At 40.3% G+C, this 16,916-nt stretch overlaps 1 protein-coding gene across 5 annotated transcripts in view; it reads right to left on the reverse strand.

The window, feature by feature from the left end:
* Positions 1-4,892: 4,892 nt before the first annotated feature.
* Positions 4,893-16,916, reverse strand: part of prim1 (DNA primase subunit 1) — a 33,749-nt gene continuing 21,725 nt past the window's right edge. For all 5 annotated transcript variants that reach the window (XM_072249239.1, XM_072249238.1, XM_072249235.1 and 2 more), the window contains exons 7-13: positions 13,729-13,839; positions 11,768-11,843; positions 10,150-10,282; positions 8,666-8,735; positions 7,595-7,692; positions 6,684-6,782; positions 4,893-5,195 (exon numbers count right to left, since the gene is read on the reverse strand). In XM_072249239.1, the coding sequence (XP_072105340.1) occupies positions 5,176-5,195; positions 6,684-6,782; positions 7,595-7,692; positions 8,666-8,735; positions 10,150-10,282; positions 11,768-11,843; positions 13,729-13,839 (607 nt within the window). In that variant the 3' untranslated portion in view covers positions 4,893-5,175. The remainder of the gene's footprint in view (positions 5,196-6,683; positions 6,783-7,594; positions 7,693-8,665; positions 8,736-10,149; positions 10,283-11,767; positions 11,844-13,728; positions 13,840-16,916) is intronic.

A 16,916-nucleotide genomic window follows, 5' to 3' on the forward strand; every position in this document is an offset into this window, starting at 1 on the left:
CAACAAAAGTACAGAGAGATAAAACAAGTTTGGAAATGATCAAATTACATCAAATGAAAATGCTGAATGAATGGCCTCCAAGTTTTTTCAAACTTAATAGAAGGGTCATAAACTGCACTTCTAATTTTCTCCAAATTCAAACACACCATAGTTTGTGAAAACCAATGAAATACAGTAGGAGGGTTAATCTCTTTCCAATTCAACAAAATGGACCTTCTAGCTATTAAAGTAAGAAATGCAATCATCCTTCGTGATGAAGAGGTTAAATTATTTAAGTCTATCATTGGTAGTCCAAAGATAGCAGTAATTGGATGAGGGTGTAAGTCTATATTTAGGACCGTTGAAATAATATCAAAAATATCTTTCCAATATTTCTCCAACAAGGGACATGACCAAAACATGTGGGTTAAAGAAGCTATCTCGCAATGACATCTGTCACATATTGGATTAATATAAGAGTAATATCACTATGTTGTCACTGCCAGTAATAGATGACATTTGTAGAGATGCTGATTTTAACAACTTTTCTGAAAAACATATAGTCTGAGCTATATTCCCACCAATTTTCAAAGACAAAGCGTCAATAATAAGAGAGAACTATCAGTTTGAAGTAGAATACTTTATTCTGTGCTATGTATCGTTTTGAAAAGTGTGTTTTGTCATGGGGTTATAAATCGAGTGATAACACACAGAAAGCTACCAATGCTATCACATATTTTCTAGCACTAGGGGTGTATACCTTGCCAAAAATCACTATAAGAATTATTCCCCCCCCGGATGGTACCGGTGGCCCAAATTTGGGGTTCTGGCTCATGGACTAAGTTGGAAAAATTAGTGCCCAGCACGCACTGGTTGTTGTTCTTAGTACAGTATCTGAATTTTGTTCTTCAGAACAATAACTGTTGAAAAAAACGTGATGAAAGCCCCTTCTATGTAATTGGGCTTCGAGCTCACCCCCAGAAAGCGTGCAGTTACAAAAAGTGATTACTTATTTCAATTCCTGAATAAATTCTCTGCAAATCCATGTGATTGTATGTGTCCTAGGGTTTTTTTATTGACTTTTTCAAAATAAAAAAACACAAATATTTTTCTAAAAATAAAATGATTCACTCTCCTGAAATTGGGCACTGTACTGCGAGTGCCACCAATGACATAGTTTTCAATGTAGAATATTTGATGAAAAGTGCTTGAACTCAGCTATCATTGTGACAAATTTCAATGTTGAGGGATCACTGATGATAAAATTGTTCGTCCATCGTTGACGTCGATGAGGATCTCAACACCATTATGATGGTGTTGAGACTAGCATGTGATTTGGATTTAAGTGCGCAGCGTCAGCCTCACTCTCTCTTCCCAATTCCCATCTGGATCCAGTGGCAAGACAGCGTCTAGACAGCTGGAGATGGGACTAGGCGCAGTGGATGACCAGGACGTCTTCTGTGTCTTGTCCTGCTCGACACGTTCCACGACGCTTGCAGAGACCGCCTTCTTGACCGTTGGACCTTCCATTGGTCTCGTCCGCTCAATCCGCCGGAGTCTGTCTTCACATGCTGGAATAGACAGCTCCCTATCTCACCGAGGGTTTGAGATCCGTCGGCTACCCTCACCTGGTTTAGCCGGCTTGTCGAAGCCATTGCTCGGGGTGTGGCCGCTGTCGCATGCAAACAGCTACGGGGAGCCACAGGTGAGAGCTGAGTGCCAGGTGGGGACCAAAGGTGGACTAACCGCCCTGAAAAGGATGCGACATGTTCCCCCACCAGAGGTGCTACCCCTCCCTGACAATACTACTAGGTTGAATATATATGTTGTACTTTATATTGGCCACTTTTCAGAAACGCTTATTTTAGGGTAGTGTTATAAAATGCATGATAGCACACATAAAGCTACCACTGGTGCAATGCTATCACATATTTTCTAACTCTAGGGATGTATATCTTGCCAAAAATCACTATAAGAATTATTCCCCCTAGGTGGTACCGGTGGCCCAAATTTGGGGTCCTGGCTCACGGACTAAAGAGAAATTAAGAGTCTGATTAGGCAATCTGCTTCTCCTTTTCTACTGTATCTCCTTTCATTGTATTTAAGTATCTCTCCATTTGCTAATGCTACCAATAAACATTTATGGTATTGTTGTTTCTAAGCTTTGGCTGCATTTCCCTACATTCCTATTGACCTGCACATATTCTCTTCAGCAGAGGACTGATTGGACGATCCCTACCCACACTTCACTGTTGTGACAGGAATACACCTTAATTTCGATGAGACAGCTGGTGTGGTACATGAAGTTTCCTCAACCCTTTAATTGTTATCACTTTAAGTCTGCTCTCTGGTGAGAGAACTAGCTCTTTGATGATTATGCATATTGGTTAAACCTTTCCTCATCCACTCTGGTACAAGAAAAATCCCAGCCCAGCCAATTTTTCCTCATAATTTTCCAATTCTTCCCACGTCACTATTCATGTCATCTGGACCACAGCTATTGCACCTTTTCCGTAATTTGGCACCCAGAGCTATACACCTACTACATGTCGTATAACCAGTGTTTTCTACAGACCTGGCATGGCTTCCGTTAATGCACGTTATGCCTCCGCAAATAAAGCCAAGCATCTTGTACACCTTTCTTAATCACTTTATCAACCATTAGCAAACTAGATTTTGGCTTGCTGCCTTTTCTTTGAATTTCAGTCACAACTGTTACATGCTCAAGGAGACCTGTTTTTTTGTGTGAGAATGCTGTAACGGTCTTTTGGAGGTCACCTGATGTGAGTTTCCCGCCGTTGTGAGGTCACGTGATGACATGTGCGCGCGCCCCCACCCCCCGTGACTATATAAGGGTCAATTCAGGTAACGCAGTAGGGGATTTTGAGTTTGTAGATTTTCAGGTAGAATGTGTTGTGTTTCCGTTTCTGTTGCGTGGTTGTTTTTTTGACGCAGTTTCATTTTTAAAACGGAGGGTGCGTTCTCTTACAAGATTTTGTATTTGAGCTGGAAATTTGTGGCTGGATTTACTCAATTCCGACAGTTTTGAAGGGAGAGTGAAGAATTCGTCGAAGTGAAGGATCGAGAGAAGTCAGCATCGTTTGGGCAGTTTAATAAAGGATCGACCTTATTGAGTCTTCGTTGAAGAGAAGCTGCATTGAGATAACTCTTGTAAAAGTGCAATGAGTTCATGCAAAAATGTTCTCTCTCACACACACACACACACACACGAATTTTTAAGGTCAGTTGATTTAAACTGTTTATTTTCGGCATCGGGAATCCTGTGGACAGAACCGGCAGTAAGGGTGCGTCTGTGAAGAAATCGTTCTCTAGAGAAGTCTCCCCCAATTGAATGTGTAAAACTGGACTTCCGAAGTTATCGCTTTAAGAACTGTTTCCGCATTTAACGCTTTAAGAACCAGAGCCGAGTGGAGTTGATGAACGGCTGCGTACCTGTTTAACCTCCGGTTAAAGTTTTCCTTTGTTTTTTTTTTCCTTATCGTTTATACGTGTTTAATAAATGTTTGGTTGTTTTTATAAAACCAGTCTCGATTAATATTCATTGTTACCGGTTACGTAACACAACTTATATTGAAATATCACAAAGAGAGAGCATTTAAATATAGAGATGTAAAATCATTACCTCTGGTTTGAATTTGCATTTGAGGCTCCTTTCAGAATTAAGTATGGTGATATGCCAGTTAGGCTTCTTCTGTATTATAAATCTCCTATCAACACTCCCCCAGGCTCCAGTAGGCCTGCTATGTTTGGGATACAATTTGGAAATCCAAAAAGTGACAGCTTGAAAAAGAACAATGTATTAAAGTTTATTCCTGAAGATATCAGAGTCAATTTTAAATAGTCTTGAAAGAGCTAGAATCAGAAACAGGTTTATTATCACTGACACATGTGGTTAAATCTGTTTTGTGGCAGCAGTACAGTGCAATAGATAAAAAAATATTACTATAAATTGCAATAAGAATATATAGAAAAATAAATTAGTGTAAAAAGGGACCATTCAAAAATCTGAGAGTGGAGAGGAAGAAGCTGTTCCTAAAATATTGAATGTGTGTCTTCAGGCTGCTGTACCTCCTCCCCGATGGCAGAGTAAGAGGGTACATCCTCGATGGTGAGGGCCCTGAATGATTATGCCACCTACTTGAGGCATCACCTTTTGAAGACGTCCTTGATGGTGGGGAAGTTCGTGTCCACGACGGAGCTGACTGAATTTACAACCCTCTGCAGCTTCTAGCGATGCAGTGCATTGGAGCCTCCATACCAGACGGTGATACAACCACTCAGGATACTCTCCACTGTACATTTGTAGAAATTTGCTGGAATTTTTAACCAAAATTATTTGGATCAATGTGCAATGGAGGTCAGAATACTTGTATAAATGAACCAAAAAATAGGCGATTGAGACAAACCCTGATCATTCAGTCATTTAGGAAACATAATGGGACTGAAGAAATACACACTTCCTTGGAGTTAATGATTTCCAATGTAAGAAGAGAAACAAATGACAAACTAGGCTTGCATTCTCTACTTTTGAAGAACAATAACTCTCATCAGAACAAAGTTCTTAACCTGGCTCTAAAAGGATGGGTACAGCACTAGGGAATTACATACTCTGAAGGTAATTTTGGATTGAAATGAGAAGTTTCTTTAATTAGAGGTGGTGAATCTTTGGAATTTTCTATTCTAAAGGGCTGCAGAGAATCACTGGGGGGGAAAAAAGGGATAACATAGGAAAATGGCCAAGGTAGAAGGTCAATCATAATCTTACTGGGGACCAAGTTCTACAGACCAGATGTGTAGTGTTTGTAATATTTCCCCCCACTCCAAGTCTGATTATGATGGCAAACCAGAATCAAAGACAGCAGGAGCCCAAATTGAATAATTAACAAATGAAATATATGTACATACAAATAGACTTTATTAGATAACAGCATAATTCCAGAGGGCTACATAGTACAGTATTCGTAGATTTGAATTACTCCATTTGCCATGTCACCTGAAAGCCATCCAGAATTGATGCAAAGTATTTTGAATAATGTTGATAAACTTCAATGTTTATTACTGTTACAGAAGCAAGGTGCAGAAGGCAGGCAGTTTTAATCTCCAGATCTTGAGATGTGGTGGTCTTGAGACAGGACTTAAGGTGGTATCAACTTTCGAGAAGACATTCTGTTATGATCAAAAATCTCTGTTTCTATCTGCGGGGGGGGGGAGAGAGACAAAAAAAAATCATCAGAATATCCAGCTGAAGCAGTGCATCCCACTAGTTTTTCCCCTTGTATTCCAAAGTATTTCCCCATCCAATTGGGAAGTTAATGATATTAAATACCGTCAATAACCTTCCAAACATTAACTAGGAGTTACACAAACACCATGTGCTCTTAAATTTTCTATCTTTTGAACTGTTCTGCTTCCAATGACACACTAGCTCATTTCAGGGTTAAGGTATTTATTGACTTCAATGCTCATGCAGTATGTTGAAAGCTCCATAATCTTTCTTTCTTCAATTTTTCAGGATTTTGCTTTGTCAGCAAAGACACCACTTATTGCTCATGACTAGTCATCCTTGAACTGAGTGAGTGACTTGCAGGGCTATTCAGAAGACACTTCAGAAGGACATTACTGCTGCAGATATCGGGGGTGGGGGTGGGGGTGGGGGTGGGGGAGAGAAAGTTTAATGAGGCTGGTAGTTTTGTGGTCATCATTACTGATTACTTAAAAATTCCAGGATAATTAGTTAAATTAAATCTAAATTCAGACTTGTGGGTTAAGATGTATCATTACACTACCATCATACCCTTAGATTTGAAATCTCGGCCTTAAAAATACTCAAGAAATGAATATTCCACACTACAGAAATAAAGAATTCCAAACATCCAGGCTTTTTAAAAAAAAAACTCAATCTTTGGATACACTGCATTTCTTGGCAACTTTTAATGTGATACTGTTCTTTGGCTAATAGAAACAATCCTCACCCTGCCCAAGTATTGCCAGCAGATTTCTACAGTGAACCTGGGTTTTATCAGCTATCGGTCAACATTGCTTCTTTGACAACATCAACTAAACACACTGATTATGTTATTGTTGTAGGACAGAATGAATGTTGAGCTGGTCTATGCAATGGTACTGTATATAATTTATAATATTATAATCCTCCAAGGCAGCAGGGGCTATAGTGCTTTCGGAGTGTCATTGTTTTTATCTTTGGCAGACCCAGAGGGCTCCGTTTACAGCCATGTGCTCAGTAGATTCAGCCTCCACCTTTTAATTTATACTTCAGGATATAACAGCAACAGCAGCTTCATTCCAAAAGCAATTAATTGACTAAAGCACCTCCACATGTTTATCCTGTATTAAATAAGTGAGCCTGGTACATTGTTTTTTCACAACAGAGGGATGAGACCCAAGTCTCCTACCCAACACTTCCCTTCAGAAGTAATTCTCCTGAAACGTAGTAGGAAGCGGGAATTCACATCAAGAGTGCTCAAACTTCACACTTATGGGAAGCTTCCAGATTCATCTAAAAGCACCATCTAAAATTCCAAAATGTAAACATAAAATAAACAAGCTAAATGGAAGATTCTCAGTGAAAGCAACAAATCTTTGCATAGAATCTTAGAACTCTACCCAGCCTTTGCTCTCCAGTATTTTGGCACTGTTCTGGAATATCCTGCACCGATACTCACCACTCTGTTCCAGCAGCAAACCCTTTCGTGACCTCTCCAGCTCCTCTATGAATTGCTCAAAAATCTTTATAGGCCCCAGGAGACTCGTCTTCTTATAATCTAAATGCAGAGCAATAAAAAGGAATTCAATCGCCCCGTTGCATTACACTCTCTTGCAAACAATTTCTCTTTGGTTTGTGTCACTTGTAAAGAAAATCATACTATCTGTTAATTTCATAATCTTGTCAACTGCTTTCCAGACTAACTTGTTGACTCTCGCTGCAATAGTCTTTGCAGTGTCTCAGCTGGTTCATTTTACCCCTTTCAGCACACAACAGGAGGGCACCTGACAGCCCTATCTTACCCTTCCTCAAAAAGCAACCATGCAATTTGCAGCATGGGTCAGTGGAGAAGATCAAAAGCAGGAACCCCGACCAAATCCTCTCTACAAAAGTGGGCCAAGGCTTCATTGTGTGACTCTTTTTGCTGCCTCAGTGCATACAGCATGCAGTACGCACTCGTTGCAAGGGTTTCACTTACTCAATGTAAAATTACAGTTGTTATTTATATCCTTGTTAGCCATTTGAAAAGCAAAGTACCAAGCAAAAAATATTTGCTGGTTAGGAATTACCCCACCATGATGTATCTTAATGCAAGCTGGTCTATATTGAGCTAGAAGCACCAGGAAAAGGTATCTCAGGCATATGTGATGAGCAAGTCATGAGAGGATCTCAAAAACCTCATTCCAATTGCTCTTCACTGACACTGCAGGCACTGAAACATCATCAGTGGGCATGGAGCCTGATCTCCCTCTGCAGGATTCAGGTGCTTCAGGAAAGAAAGACAGATGAAAAAAGAAATGACAACTGGTTTTGGAAGATGAATGAAGGATTGTTTTACCCCACAGGAAGCTTGTGTTCATATATTTTTACCTCTGGTGCGACGCTTCGCCTCTGGCTCCCCTCCATTCTCAATGCTTACATTCTCTTGCTCTTCCTCAATTTTCTGATCAAGTTCCTTGCAAAGCAAACTGAAAGAGAAAATAGCATCAGGGATTATCTGCAAGTTACACAGCGGTTACTTCATCAACACATCTTACTGCTTCAATACTTTTGGAGAGTTAAGCATGTGGCAGATGCCCTAGAAACATCCAAACCATTACTCCCAACTTTTAATAAAGTCAAGGTTTGTCCAGTAGGGAAAGAGTATCACAACCAACACATCCTCTCCTCACTCCTCATCCAAACCAGTGAACTGTCCACCTGTATCACTAGGTCTTTCTGTTCCACAACACTTGTCAGTGCCCTCCAATTACTGTACAAGTCCCACCATGGTGTGAATATTCAAAATGCATCACTTAACACTTACCCAAGTTGAGGTCCATTTGTCATTCCTCAGCCCATCCCCCTAACTGATCAAGATCTCTTTGCAATTATTGTAATCTACTATCAACAAGACCCCCTTCCCCATTTAGTGTCAACAGCAAGCTTGCTCACTGGTATTGCATTCATATGCAAATCATTTGCAGAAATGATGAATAACAGTACGTCCCAACACCGACCTCTGGGACACACAACTCGTCTGACAGGCCTCCAGTTAGAGAATCGAACTTCCCCCATCACCCTCTGCTTCCCATTGGTGAAGCAATTCAGGATCCACCTCATTAACTCCCTCAAATCCCATGTGACCTAAACTTCCAGATCAGTCTGCCACGCTGGACTTTGTCAAAGGCCTTACTGATGTTCTATCATCTATCCCTTTAGTTACCTCTTCAAAAGGTTCCAAAAGATTTGTCAGACATGACTTCCCATGCACAAAACCATGTTGGCTATTCCAAATCAGGCCTTGACTACCCAAGTGATGGTAGATCTTGGTGCATGGCATAAAAAAGGTTGGGAACCCCTGCCCTAAAAGCAGCTCCAAGAGATGGCACCAACACCGGAGAAAGAAAATATTTTTTTGAACATGCAAGAAAACATAGCCAAAGCCAATAGCCTTCCTACCTTATTGTGGGCACATTAAAGGGATCAAATTTATCCACGTTCTTCAAATCAATGGGCACTGAAATGCGGCCTAAAAGCACAACAGAAGTGATGAGAAGAGCATGAAGCTTGCAGGCTGGTATCTTTCACACACTGACAGTGAACCCAGTACAATCCATATGGAAACACTGAAATCTCCATTTACACAAAACTAAATGTGGGATTACCTTAAAGCAAATTCTTCCACCTGAGAACTGATAGCACAACACAGCTAATGATGGTAGAAATCAGCTGTGAGGGGAACAGCAGGTAGTGCTGCTGCCTCACAACCCTGGGTTCAATTCTGACCAGGGATGATCTATGTGTGGAGTCTGTGTGCACTTCCTACGGGGTGCTCCGGATTCCTCCCACAACCACAAGAAACCACAATCTACAAACCCCATTTCCAGAAAAGTTGGGATATTTTCCAAAATGCAATAAAAACAAAAATCTGTGATATGTTAATTCACGTGAACCTTTATTTAACTAACAAAAGTACAAAGAAAAGATTTTCAATAGTTTTACTGACCAACTTAATTGTATTTTGTAAACATACACAAATTTAGAATTTGATGGCTGCAACACACTCAACAAAAGTTGGGACAGAGGCACGTTTACCATTGTGTTACATCACCTTTCCTTTTAATAACACTTTTTAATTGTTTTGGAACTGAGGATACTAATTGTAGTAGATTTGCAATTGGAAATTTTGTCCATTCTTGCTTGATATAAGACTTTTCTTTGTACTTTTGTCAGTTAAATAAAGGTTCACGTGAATTAACATATCACAGATTTTTGTTTTTATTGCATTTTGAAAAATATCTCAACTTTTCTGGAAATGGGGTTTGTATATTACTCCCAGTGTGGGTGACAGAAGACACACAAAGACATTGTGGACAGATAGAAAAAGGGGTTTTAGCAGATGGTTGATCTTTTGTGATGTTTAGGTAGAGCTGACAGCACGCAAAAGAGAATAAATTACAGGGAAACAATATGAGAGATTTCAAGAGTGAAAAGGTTAGAAATATAAATGTTTGCTTGCAATGTTGAGGTACAGCAAAGAATACTTTAACTTTAGCTGTCAGCTGGGCAATACCAGGCCTGGATACTAGTTGAGAAAAGCAAGTGTTATTGTCATCCATCCATGGTTAACATCATTACACTTCAACAAAAACAAAGCTTTAGGTTTAAAATGAAAAGACATTTCACATGAACTTGTTCAAAAGCCATAGGGTCCAGAGCAAAATATCAATCCCAGCCAAGGAGGTCAGGAAGAGGTACTCAGGAAACCAATTAGTTTATTATGTAAAAGGAGAGTTAACAATGCACCTGCTTACCTATCAGTTGCAGAGACAACTGGCGTGGGTGGAGATATAAAAGATAAGTCCTGACTACCTACCTACCAGATAGTATAAAGCACTGGCAACAGGTGTTGCAAGGTAACAAAATACACACACACTAATTACCTGTTTTGGGATGAACAGAGAAAGGGCTTTTCAACAGATGGTTGATACTTTTACTAACGTTCACATCCAGGCGAGGATAGCAGTACTGCAGCTTTATCTCTTCCATGTGTAAGCCTTTCGGACCTTTGGACAACTATAAAAAAAAATTAACGAATGGCAACTTCAGCTTCAAAATCACAGCAAGCAGCAAGTAGGGCAGTAACGTCAGACTTTCCCAAGCCCTTCCAATTCTAAACCTCAACCATCTGGTGCGTTCATGTTTACTAATTTCAATCACAGGGAAAACCCAAATTAAGCAACAAACCAAACACTTAACCTGCCTGGATTTTTAAGCGCAAACTGAAGGCAAAACAAAACCGATGTAAGAGCATCAACCAGAAACATCAATCAAGTTGCGATTAGAATTTCAGATACAAGTTACAGAATTACCTCGCTATTGACTTCATGAACACCTGTGAGCACTTGAATAAAGCCGGCAGAATTAACTGAATGATCCACAATAGACAAGTACACCATATGCTTTTAGGGATTAAGCTATATAGACTACAGTCTCCAACATTCAATCACTTTGCTACAATAAGCTTTCTCATCTCTGCCAAGGTCACTCAGGATCATTGACATGAGAAGATACATATAATGTAAATCCCGTTTGGAAGAACAGGTGGATGGGTAAGCACAAACAAGGACCACTAAAAGATAATCACTCCCAGACAACCTGACATACACATTACATGGTTTGAGCAAGCAAGCCAGAGGTTTCAATACCTGGAATCATAGCAATTTACTGTAAAGAAGGAAGATATCGTATTCATGCCGACCAAAATTTATTTTAGGTTGACCCTGCTTCCCAGCACATCAGCCTTGCAGGTTACAGCATTTCAAGTAATTCCTTTTTAAATGTAGTGGGGACTTCCAACTCCAGCATCTTTTAAGCAGTGAATTCCCAAAATCCATCATTTGTACAGAGAGGATTCAACTCCCCTCTAACCTTTCTACTAACTGAATCTATTCCCCTTGATTACTGACATTTCTGCAAAGGAATGTTTACCCTGTCTAGGCCTGCATTTACTGCCAAAGAAAACAACCCCAGCCTGAATAGTTTCCCTTGTAACTACAATTCTTCAGCCTGACAGTGTACTTATAACTCCTTTTGGATTCCTCTCTAATGATATCACACCCTTCTTGTAAAACTGAGCAGAGATGTACACAGTACTTCAGTTGTGGCCTCCATCCTCTCAAGAATTTATACAGCCTGGATTCAGGCCCTTCAGACCAACTTGCCCACGTCAAACAGGATGCCCACCAAGTGACTCCCATCTGCAGTCTCATACTGTGTTACCGCCTGTAAAGGCGGGCATCGTGTACGTGGTCTCATCCACCTGACTGGCAACTTTTGGGCATCTATGTACATGCACTTCATGCTCCCCCTTCCTCTACCCTTGTATAATACCAAAACCCCGTAGATTTCCACTTGTATTCTGGTAGCACTTGAGGAGAAAGCAGAAAATATTTCATAGCTAGAAACTGTGTGACGTTCAGTACAAAATGCTGCCATCCAATGTTTCCTAATTGCACCTGTTCTATATAATCACAAAGCTTTCATTATGTGAACACTTACATTCTGTTGTAATAAGTTCCAGCGCTCAACTGAATTCCGTGCTTTTATAAAATCCCTTTGCAGTCCCTCTCGAATCTGTGTACACTTGTTAAGGAGATGCACCCACTGCTTCATAACAACATCTCAGATTTTAACTTAATAAGCGGAGGCTTAACCAGACCAACTTTTAAAGAACTTAACATTCTGTTCTTTGGCTACATTAGTCTTATACAATTGCTGTATTCTAAGTTGTTGTGTAGCATGCTGGGACAGCCTGACCTAGTTATTCACACAAGAGAATTTGCAGCACTTTTTCATTGTGTGTGGTCCAATGTACAACTCAGACTTCTATGCATGCACATGCCTTTCAAGTTCTTAATGGATTATTAAACACCAGTCAAGGATGCAATTGACAGCAAGTACAGTTCAAAAAAAAAATCAATTTATTCTCAGGGTAGAGCCTCATTGCCAGATGATTAATCAACACCACCTGTGTGGGACTGGAATTAAGACTGACAATAGATCTAGCTTCCCAAAAGACTAAGGAACACTCAACGCAATACTGCTGCCACAAAACAACAAACTTCATGACATATGCCAGTGATATTAAACCTGATTCTGATTCAATCTGCAATTTTGGAGTAATTCATCCCTCACATCACTAACTAGATTTTATGATAACAGTGCAATTTTAACTTGTACTCCTGGCTTCTGCATTTCAGGTCCAAAATTGTTTGTCAAACATTCATTTTCAGGCCAAGGCCATTCCCCTTGAGAAGGTTGGTAGTTCTTATGAAGGTGCTCCCAGTGCTGCTGAGGAGGGAGTTCAAGGCTTCAAACCCAGCAATGAAGGAGAGGCAAACTGAACTGAACGAATGGACTCCTGGACTGGCTGTAGTGTTGACTGACTTTGAGGCTGTGAATTCACTTTTGTGACCTTTAGTTCTGTATGTTATTTGCTTACTTTTTATTGTTTGCATGATTTTTTTTGCACATCGGGTGTTTGATAATCTTTTTTAATGGGTTCTACTGGGTTTCTGTGTTTTGTGGCTGTGTGTAAGGAGACAAATCTCAAGGTTTTATATTATATACATACTTCGATAATAAATGTACTTTGAACTTTGATATAATTTCTAGTCCTGATGTAGGTGGTGTTGAAGGCCACAGAATAGGGGGTTCTGTTGGAATAACCTGGGCAAGAAACTGTACTGCATTTTGTAGATGCACGCAATGGTAATACCATCAAACATCAAGGTTTTCTCCAATGCACGGCACTTTATGGTGTGAATGTTACATGCCACTCAACAGCTGGTGACTGAATGCTGTTTAGGTTTTGCTGAACGCAGGCATGGGATGTTCCGTTTGCTGAGTTGTAAATGGAACTGAGAATTGTGCAATATTAATGATCCCACACAAGCCAAAAGCAGTCTGGAGACGAAAAATCAAACCAGGAACATCATCTACCAATTGATGGAATGAACAATTCATTAAAACTACCTTTATTTGAAGTGGAATTTTTTTCTAGTGAAGCTCGGCTTTACAAAATCACAAAAATCATTTCCCCCTACTGGCACACTTTATTCTGCTGACTAGGGAAAAAATGGTGTAGAATTGAGAGACGATAATTATTTAAAAAAAAGAGTAAAGGGACTTAATTTTATTTGTGATTTTCTTTTTGAAGGAGGTTTTCCAATTTAGCAAGAGTGAGATTTTTTGTGTTCAAAGTAAAAACTGTTCTTGCAGTGGAATATTTCTCACACCAGCATGAGAACATGATTTTTGTTTAGGGCAACTTTCGTGTTATCTGTGATAATGGATCTACCAAGAACTGGACCATCTGGTCTCAACTGAACACAGGATAAGGGACAGGACAGAAGTATTCACTCTGAGAATGTACCAAGCCATATGTTGCTTGTAAAATGTGTCGATATTTAATGTTAACTATGGATTCAGAAAATATGACTTATTCCAGTGAAAGGATATCATCAGGGACCAAAACAAGGACCTTCTTCCAAGTTTCTTTTGTGCCAAAAAGATCTTGTTTATTCGTGACATAGTCTTCAAAATAACCATTTATCACTTTGAGTGCTTCCCTGCAGGTGGATGAAAAGCAATGGTTACCAATAAGGACACATTTTAAACAGATATTAACTAAACCTTCCTGCTTCCCTCTAAGCCACAAAAGAAACCTTTAAAAGCACAGATGCTAGTTAAAGACATTAAATTCAGTGCACAGCTAAGTAGCCATAACTGATTTGAAAACTTCCATAAAAATACAAACATAATGCAAGTGTGAGCCCAATAAAGCAACCAACACTCACATAAGACGTCATAAAAATTCCATTTCATTTATCTAATCATTATAAAATCAGAAGTCTTAAAATGCTCATTACATAGCATCACACGTCATTTCCTTTAACTCACTGAGTAGTGCCTTGGGAGAGCTGCTGGTCACATATAAAAAGCTTGATACGTACTTGAGTTTGTCAGATTGACAATGCACCAGAACCTTAGAACACAAAATACTTGTGTAAATATCTAGAAGAGGCCTTATCTCTATCATGAATAATTGAACTCTCACTGTTGCTACATACATTCTGTCCCAATTGCAGGACAGACCCACCAGAGAGGGGGTAGTACAGTGCCATAAATCAGAAAAGAGGAGCCCTGAACACAGAATGGAACAGCACAGTTGGTACACGTTGTGCCGACCTTTTAACCTACTGAAACATCAATCTAACCCCTCCCTCCCAGATTGTCATTCATTTTTCTATCATCCATGTGCCTAACTAAGAGACTCTTAAATCTCACCAATGAATCTGCCTCTAACACCACTCCTGGCAGTGAGTTCCATGCATCCACCACTCTGTGTATACAAAAAAAAAATCTGACATCCCCCCTACATATTCCTCCAATGACTTTAAAATTATGTCCTCTCATTTCCGTCCTAGGAAAAACTCTCTGGTTGTCCACACTATCTATGCCTGTTATCATTTTATACACCTCTATCAAGGTTCACATCATCAGAAACCTCCTCCTACCACCACCTACTTTCTACAGGGGCACCATTGACAGCATCCTGACTGGCTGTATCACCGCCTGGTATGGGAACTGTACTTCCCTCAATTGCAAGTCTCTGCGGAGAGTGGTGCGGACAGCCCTAAATCTTATGGTCTTAAGTGAACTTCCCACTATTCAGGACATTTACAAAGACAGGTGTGGAAAAAGGGCCCAAAGATTCATTGGGGACCCAAGTCAACCCAATCGCCGTCTGTTCCAGCTGCTGCCATTTGGAAAATGGTACCGCAGCATGAAAGTCAGGACCAACAGGCTCCGGGACAGCTTCTTCTGCCAGACCATCAGACTGCTTAATTCCTGCTGACGCAACTGTATTTCTATGTTATATTGACCATCCTGTTGTACATAATATCTATTATAAATTACTATAAATTGCACATTGCACATTTAGACAGATGTAAAGATTTTTACTCCTCATGTATATGAAGGATGCAAGTAATAAAGTCGATTCAATTCATTCAGCTGATGAATCAGTGCCCCCCACCACCCCCCATGTTGAACTACACTGAAAGAGCAAGGTCACAGAATGTTTTCTGGATGGGAGACTTTGAGGACATTGTTGCCAAGTTAGTTATGTAGAAGGTAGCGAGTGAACCAACACGAGTAGTGCATCTACTTTGACCTCGCCAATCTGTCCATGATAGTATTTATAGAAGGGACTGCCACACAGGCCACCGAGGACATGCGCCATTGTGTTACATGCCAACACAAACGTGCTAAATGGTACAGACTCGGAACACATATAACTGTGCATTGATTAAGACATAATGTTCGATCAGTGGCACAGAAATGTTCGCCACCACAATCTATAACCTCATGACCCAACAAATTCCTCATTCAACCAGTTACTAAACAAGTCAGGTGATTAATGAGTGCAGAAGGGCATACGAGGAGCAGCACCAGGCACACCGATAAATGCTGAAGCTAAAACACAGATCTACAGGCACAATAAACAAAGATAAGCAATCTCACAACCAACTGGTCACTTCAAAACTCTGCAGTCCTACCAACTTTGTCATGAATGATGGCAAGAACAACATATTAGTGTAACACTATTACATGGCCAATGATCCGCATTCAATTCTGCCACTGTCTTTAAAGAGTTTGTATGTTCTTCTCACGAGCATGTGGGTTTCCCCCGGGTGCTCCGGTTTCCTCCCACTGTCCAAAGACGTACCGGCTGTTAATAGGTCACATGGGTGCAATTAGGATACGCAAACCTGTTACCATATGGTATCTCTAGATAAACAAATAAACAGGTTCCAGGAGCTTCCTTAAAGACAAGCTGAAACATTTGTAAACATGTTCAGCCAGAAGTGCCATGTCTGCATCCTCCCAAGATCTCTACCATCACAGAAGTCAGCTCCAGCCAGTATCATTTACTCTATATGATGTCAAGAAATAGCTGATAGTACTGGATAAAACAAAATTTATGGTGCCACACAACATCCTAGCTGTAGTACTGAAGACCTGCATTTCAGAAGGGACTGTGCCTTAGCCAAGTTGTTACTACTAAATCACTGGCAACTGCTGAACAATGTGGAAAAATCGCCCAGGTTGGTCAAGCACAAATACAATCTGACAAATTACTGCTCCTGCCTCTACTTCTACAAAGTTAATGAAATCATTGCCTTTCCACATTGTCACTGTCTAACTCTTAGAAATCTCCACCCGATGGCACTGTGGAATTAGAAACATAGAAAACCTACAGCACAATACAGGCCCTTCGGCTCACAATACTGTGCCGAACATGTCCCTACCTTAGAAATTAGCCCTCTATTTTTCTAAGCTCCATGTACCCATCCAGGAGACTCTTTAAAGACCCTATCGTATCCACCTCCACCACTGCCACTGGCAGCCCATTCCACGCACTCACCACTCTCTGTGAAAAAAAACTTACCCCTGACGTCTCCTCTGTACCTATTTCCAAGCACCTTAAAACTCTGCCCTCTCGTGTTAGCCATTTCAGCCCTGGGAAAAAGTCTCTGACTATCCACACGATCAATGCCTCTTATCAGTGCAAATTCCACTCTTCAACTCAATAGGGGCAAAATGCTACCAAAAAGTCACAACTGACATTTCTTGCCTTAAA

The sequence above is a fragment of the Mobula birostris genome, chromosome X (assembly GCF_030028105.1).
Source record: "Mobula birostris isolate sMobBir1 chromosome X, sMobBir1.hap1, whole genome shotgun sequence".
NCBI lineage: Eukaryota > Metazoa > Chordata > Chondrichthyes > Myliobatiformes > Myliobatidae > Mobula > Mobula birostris.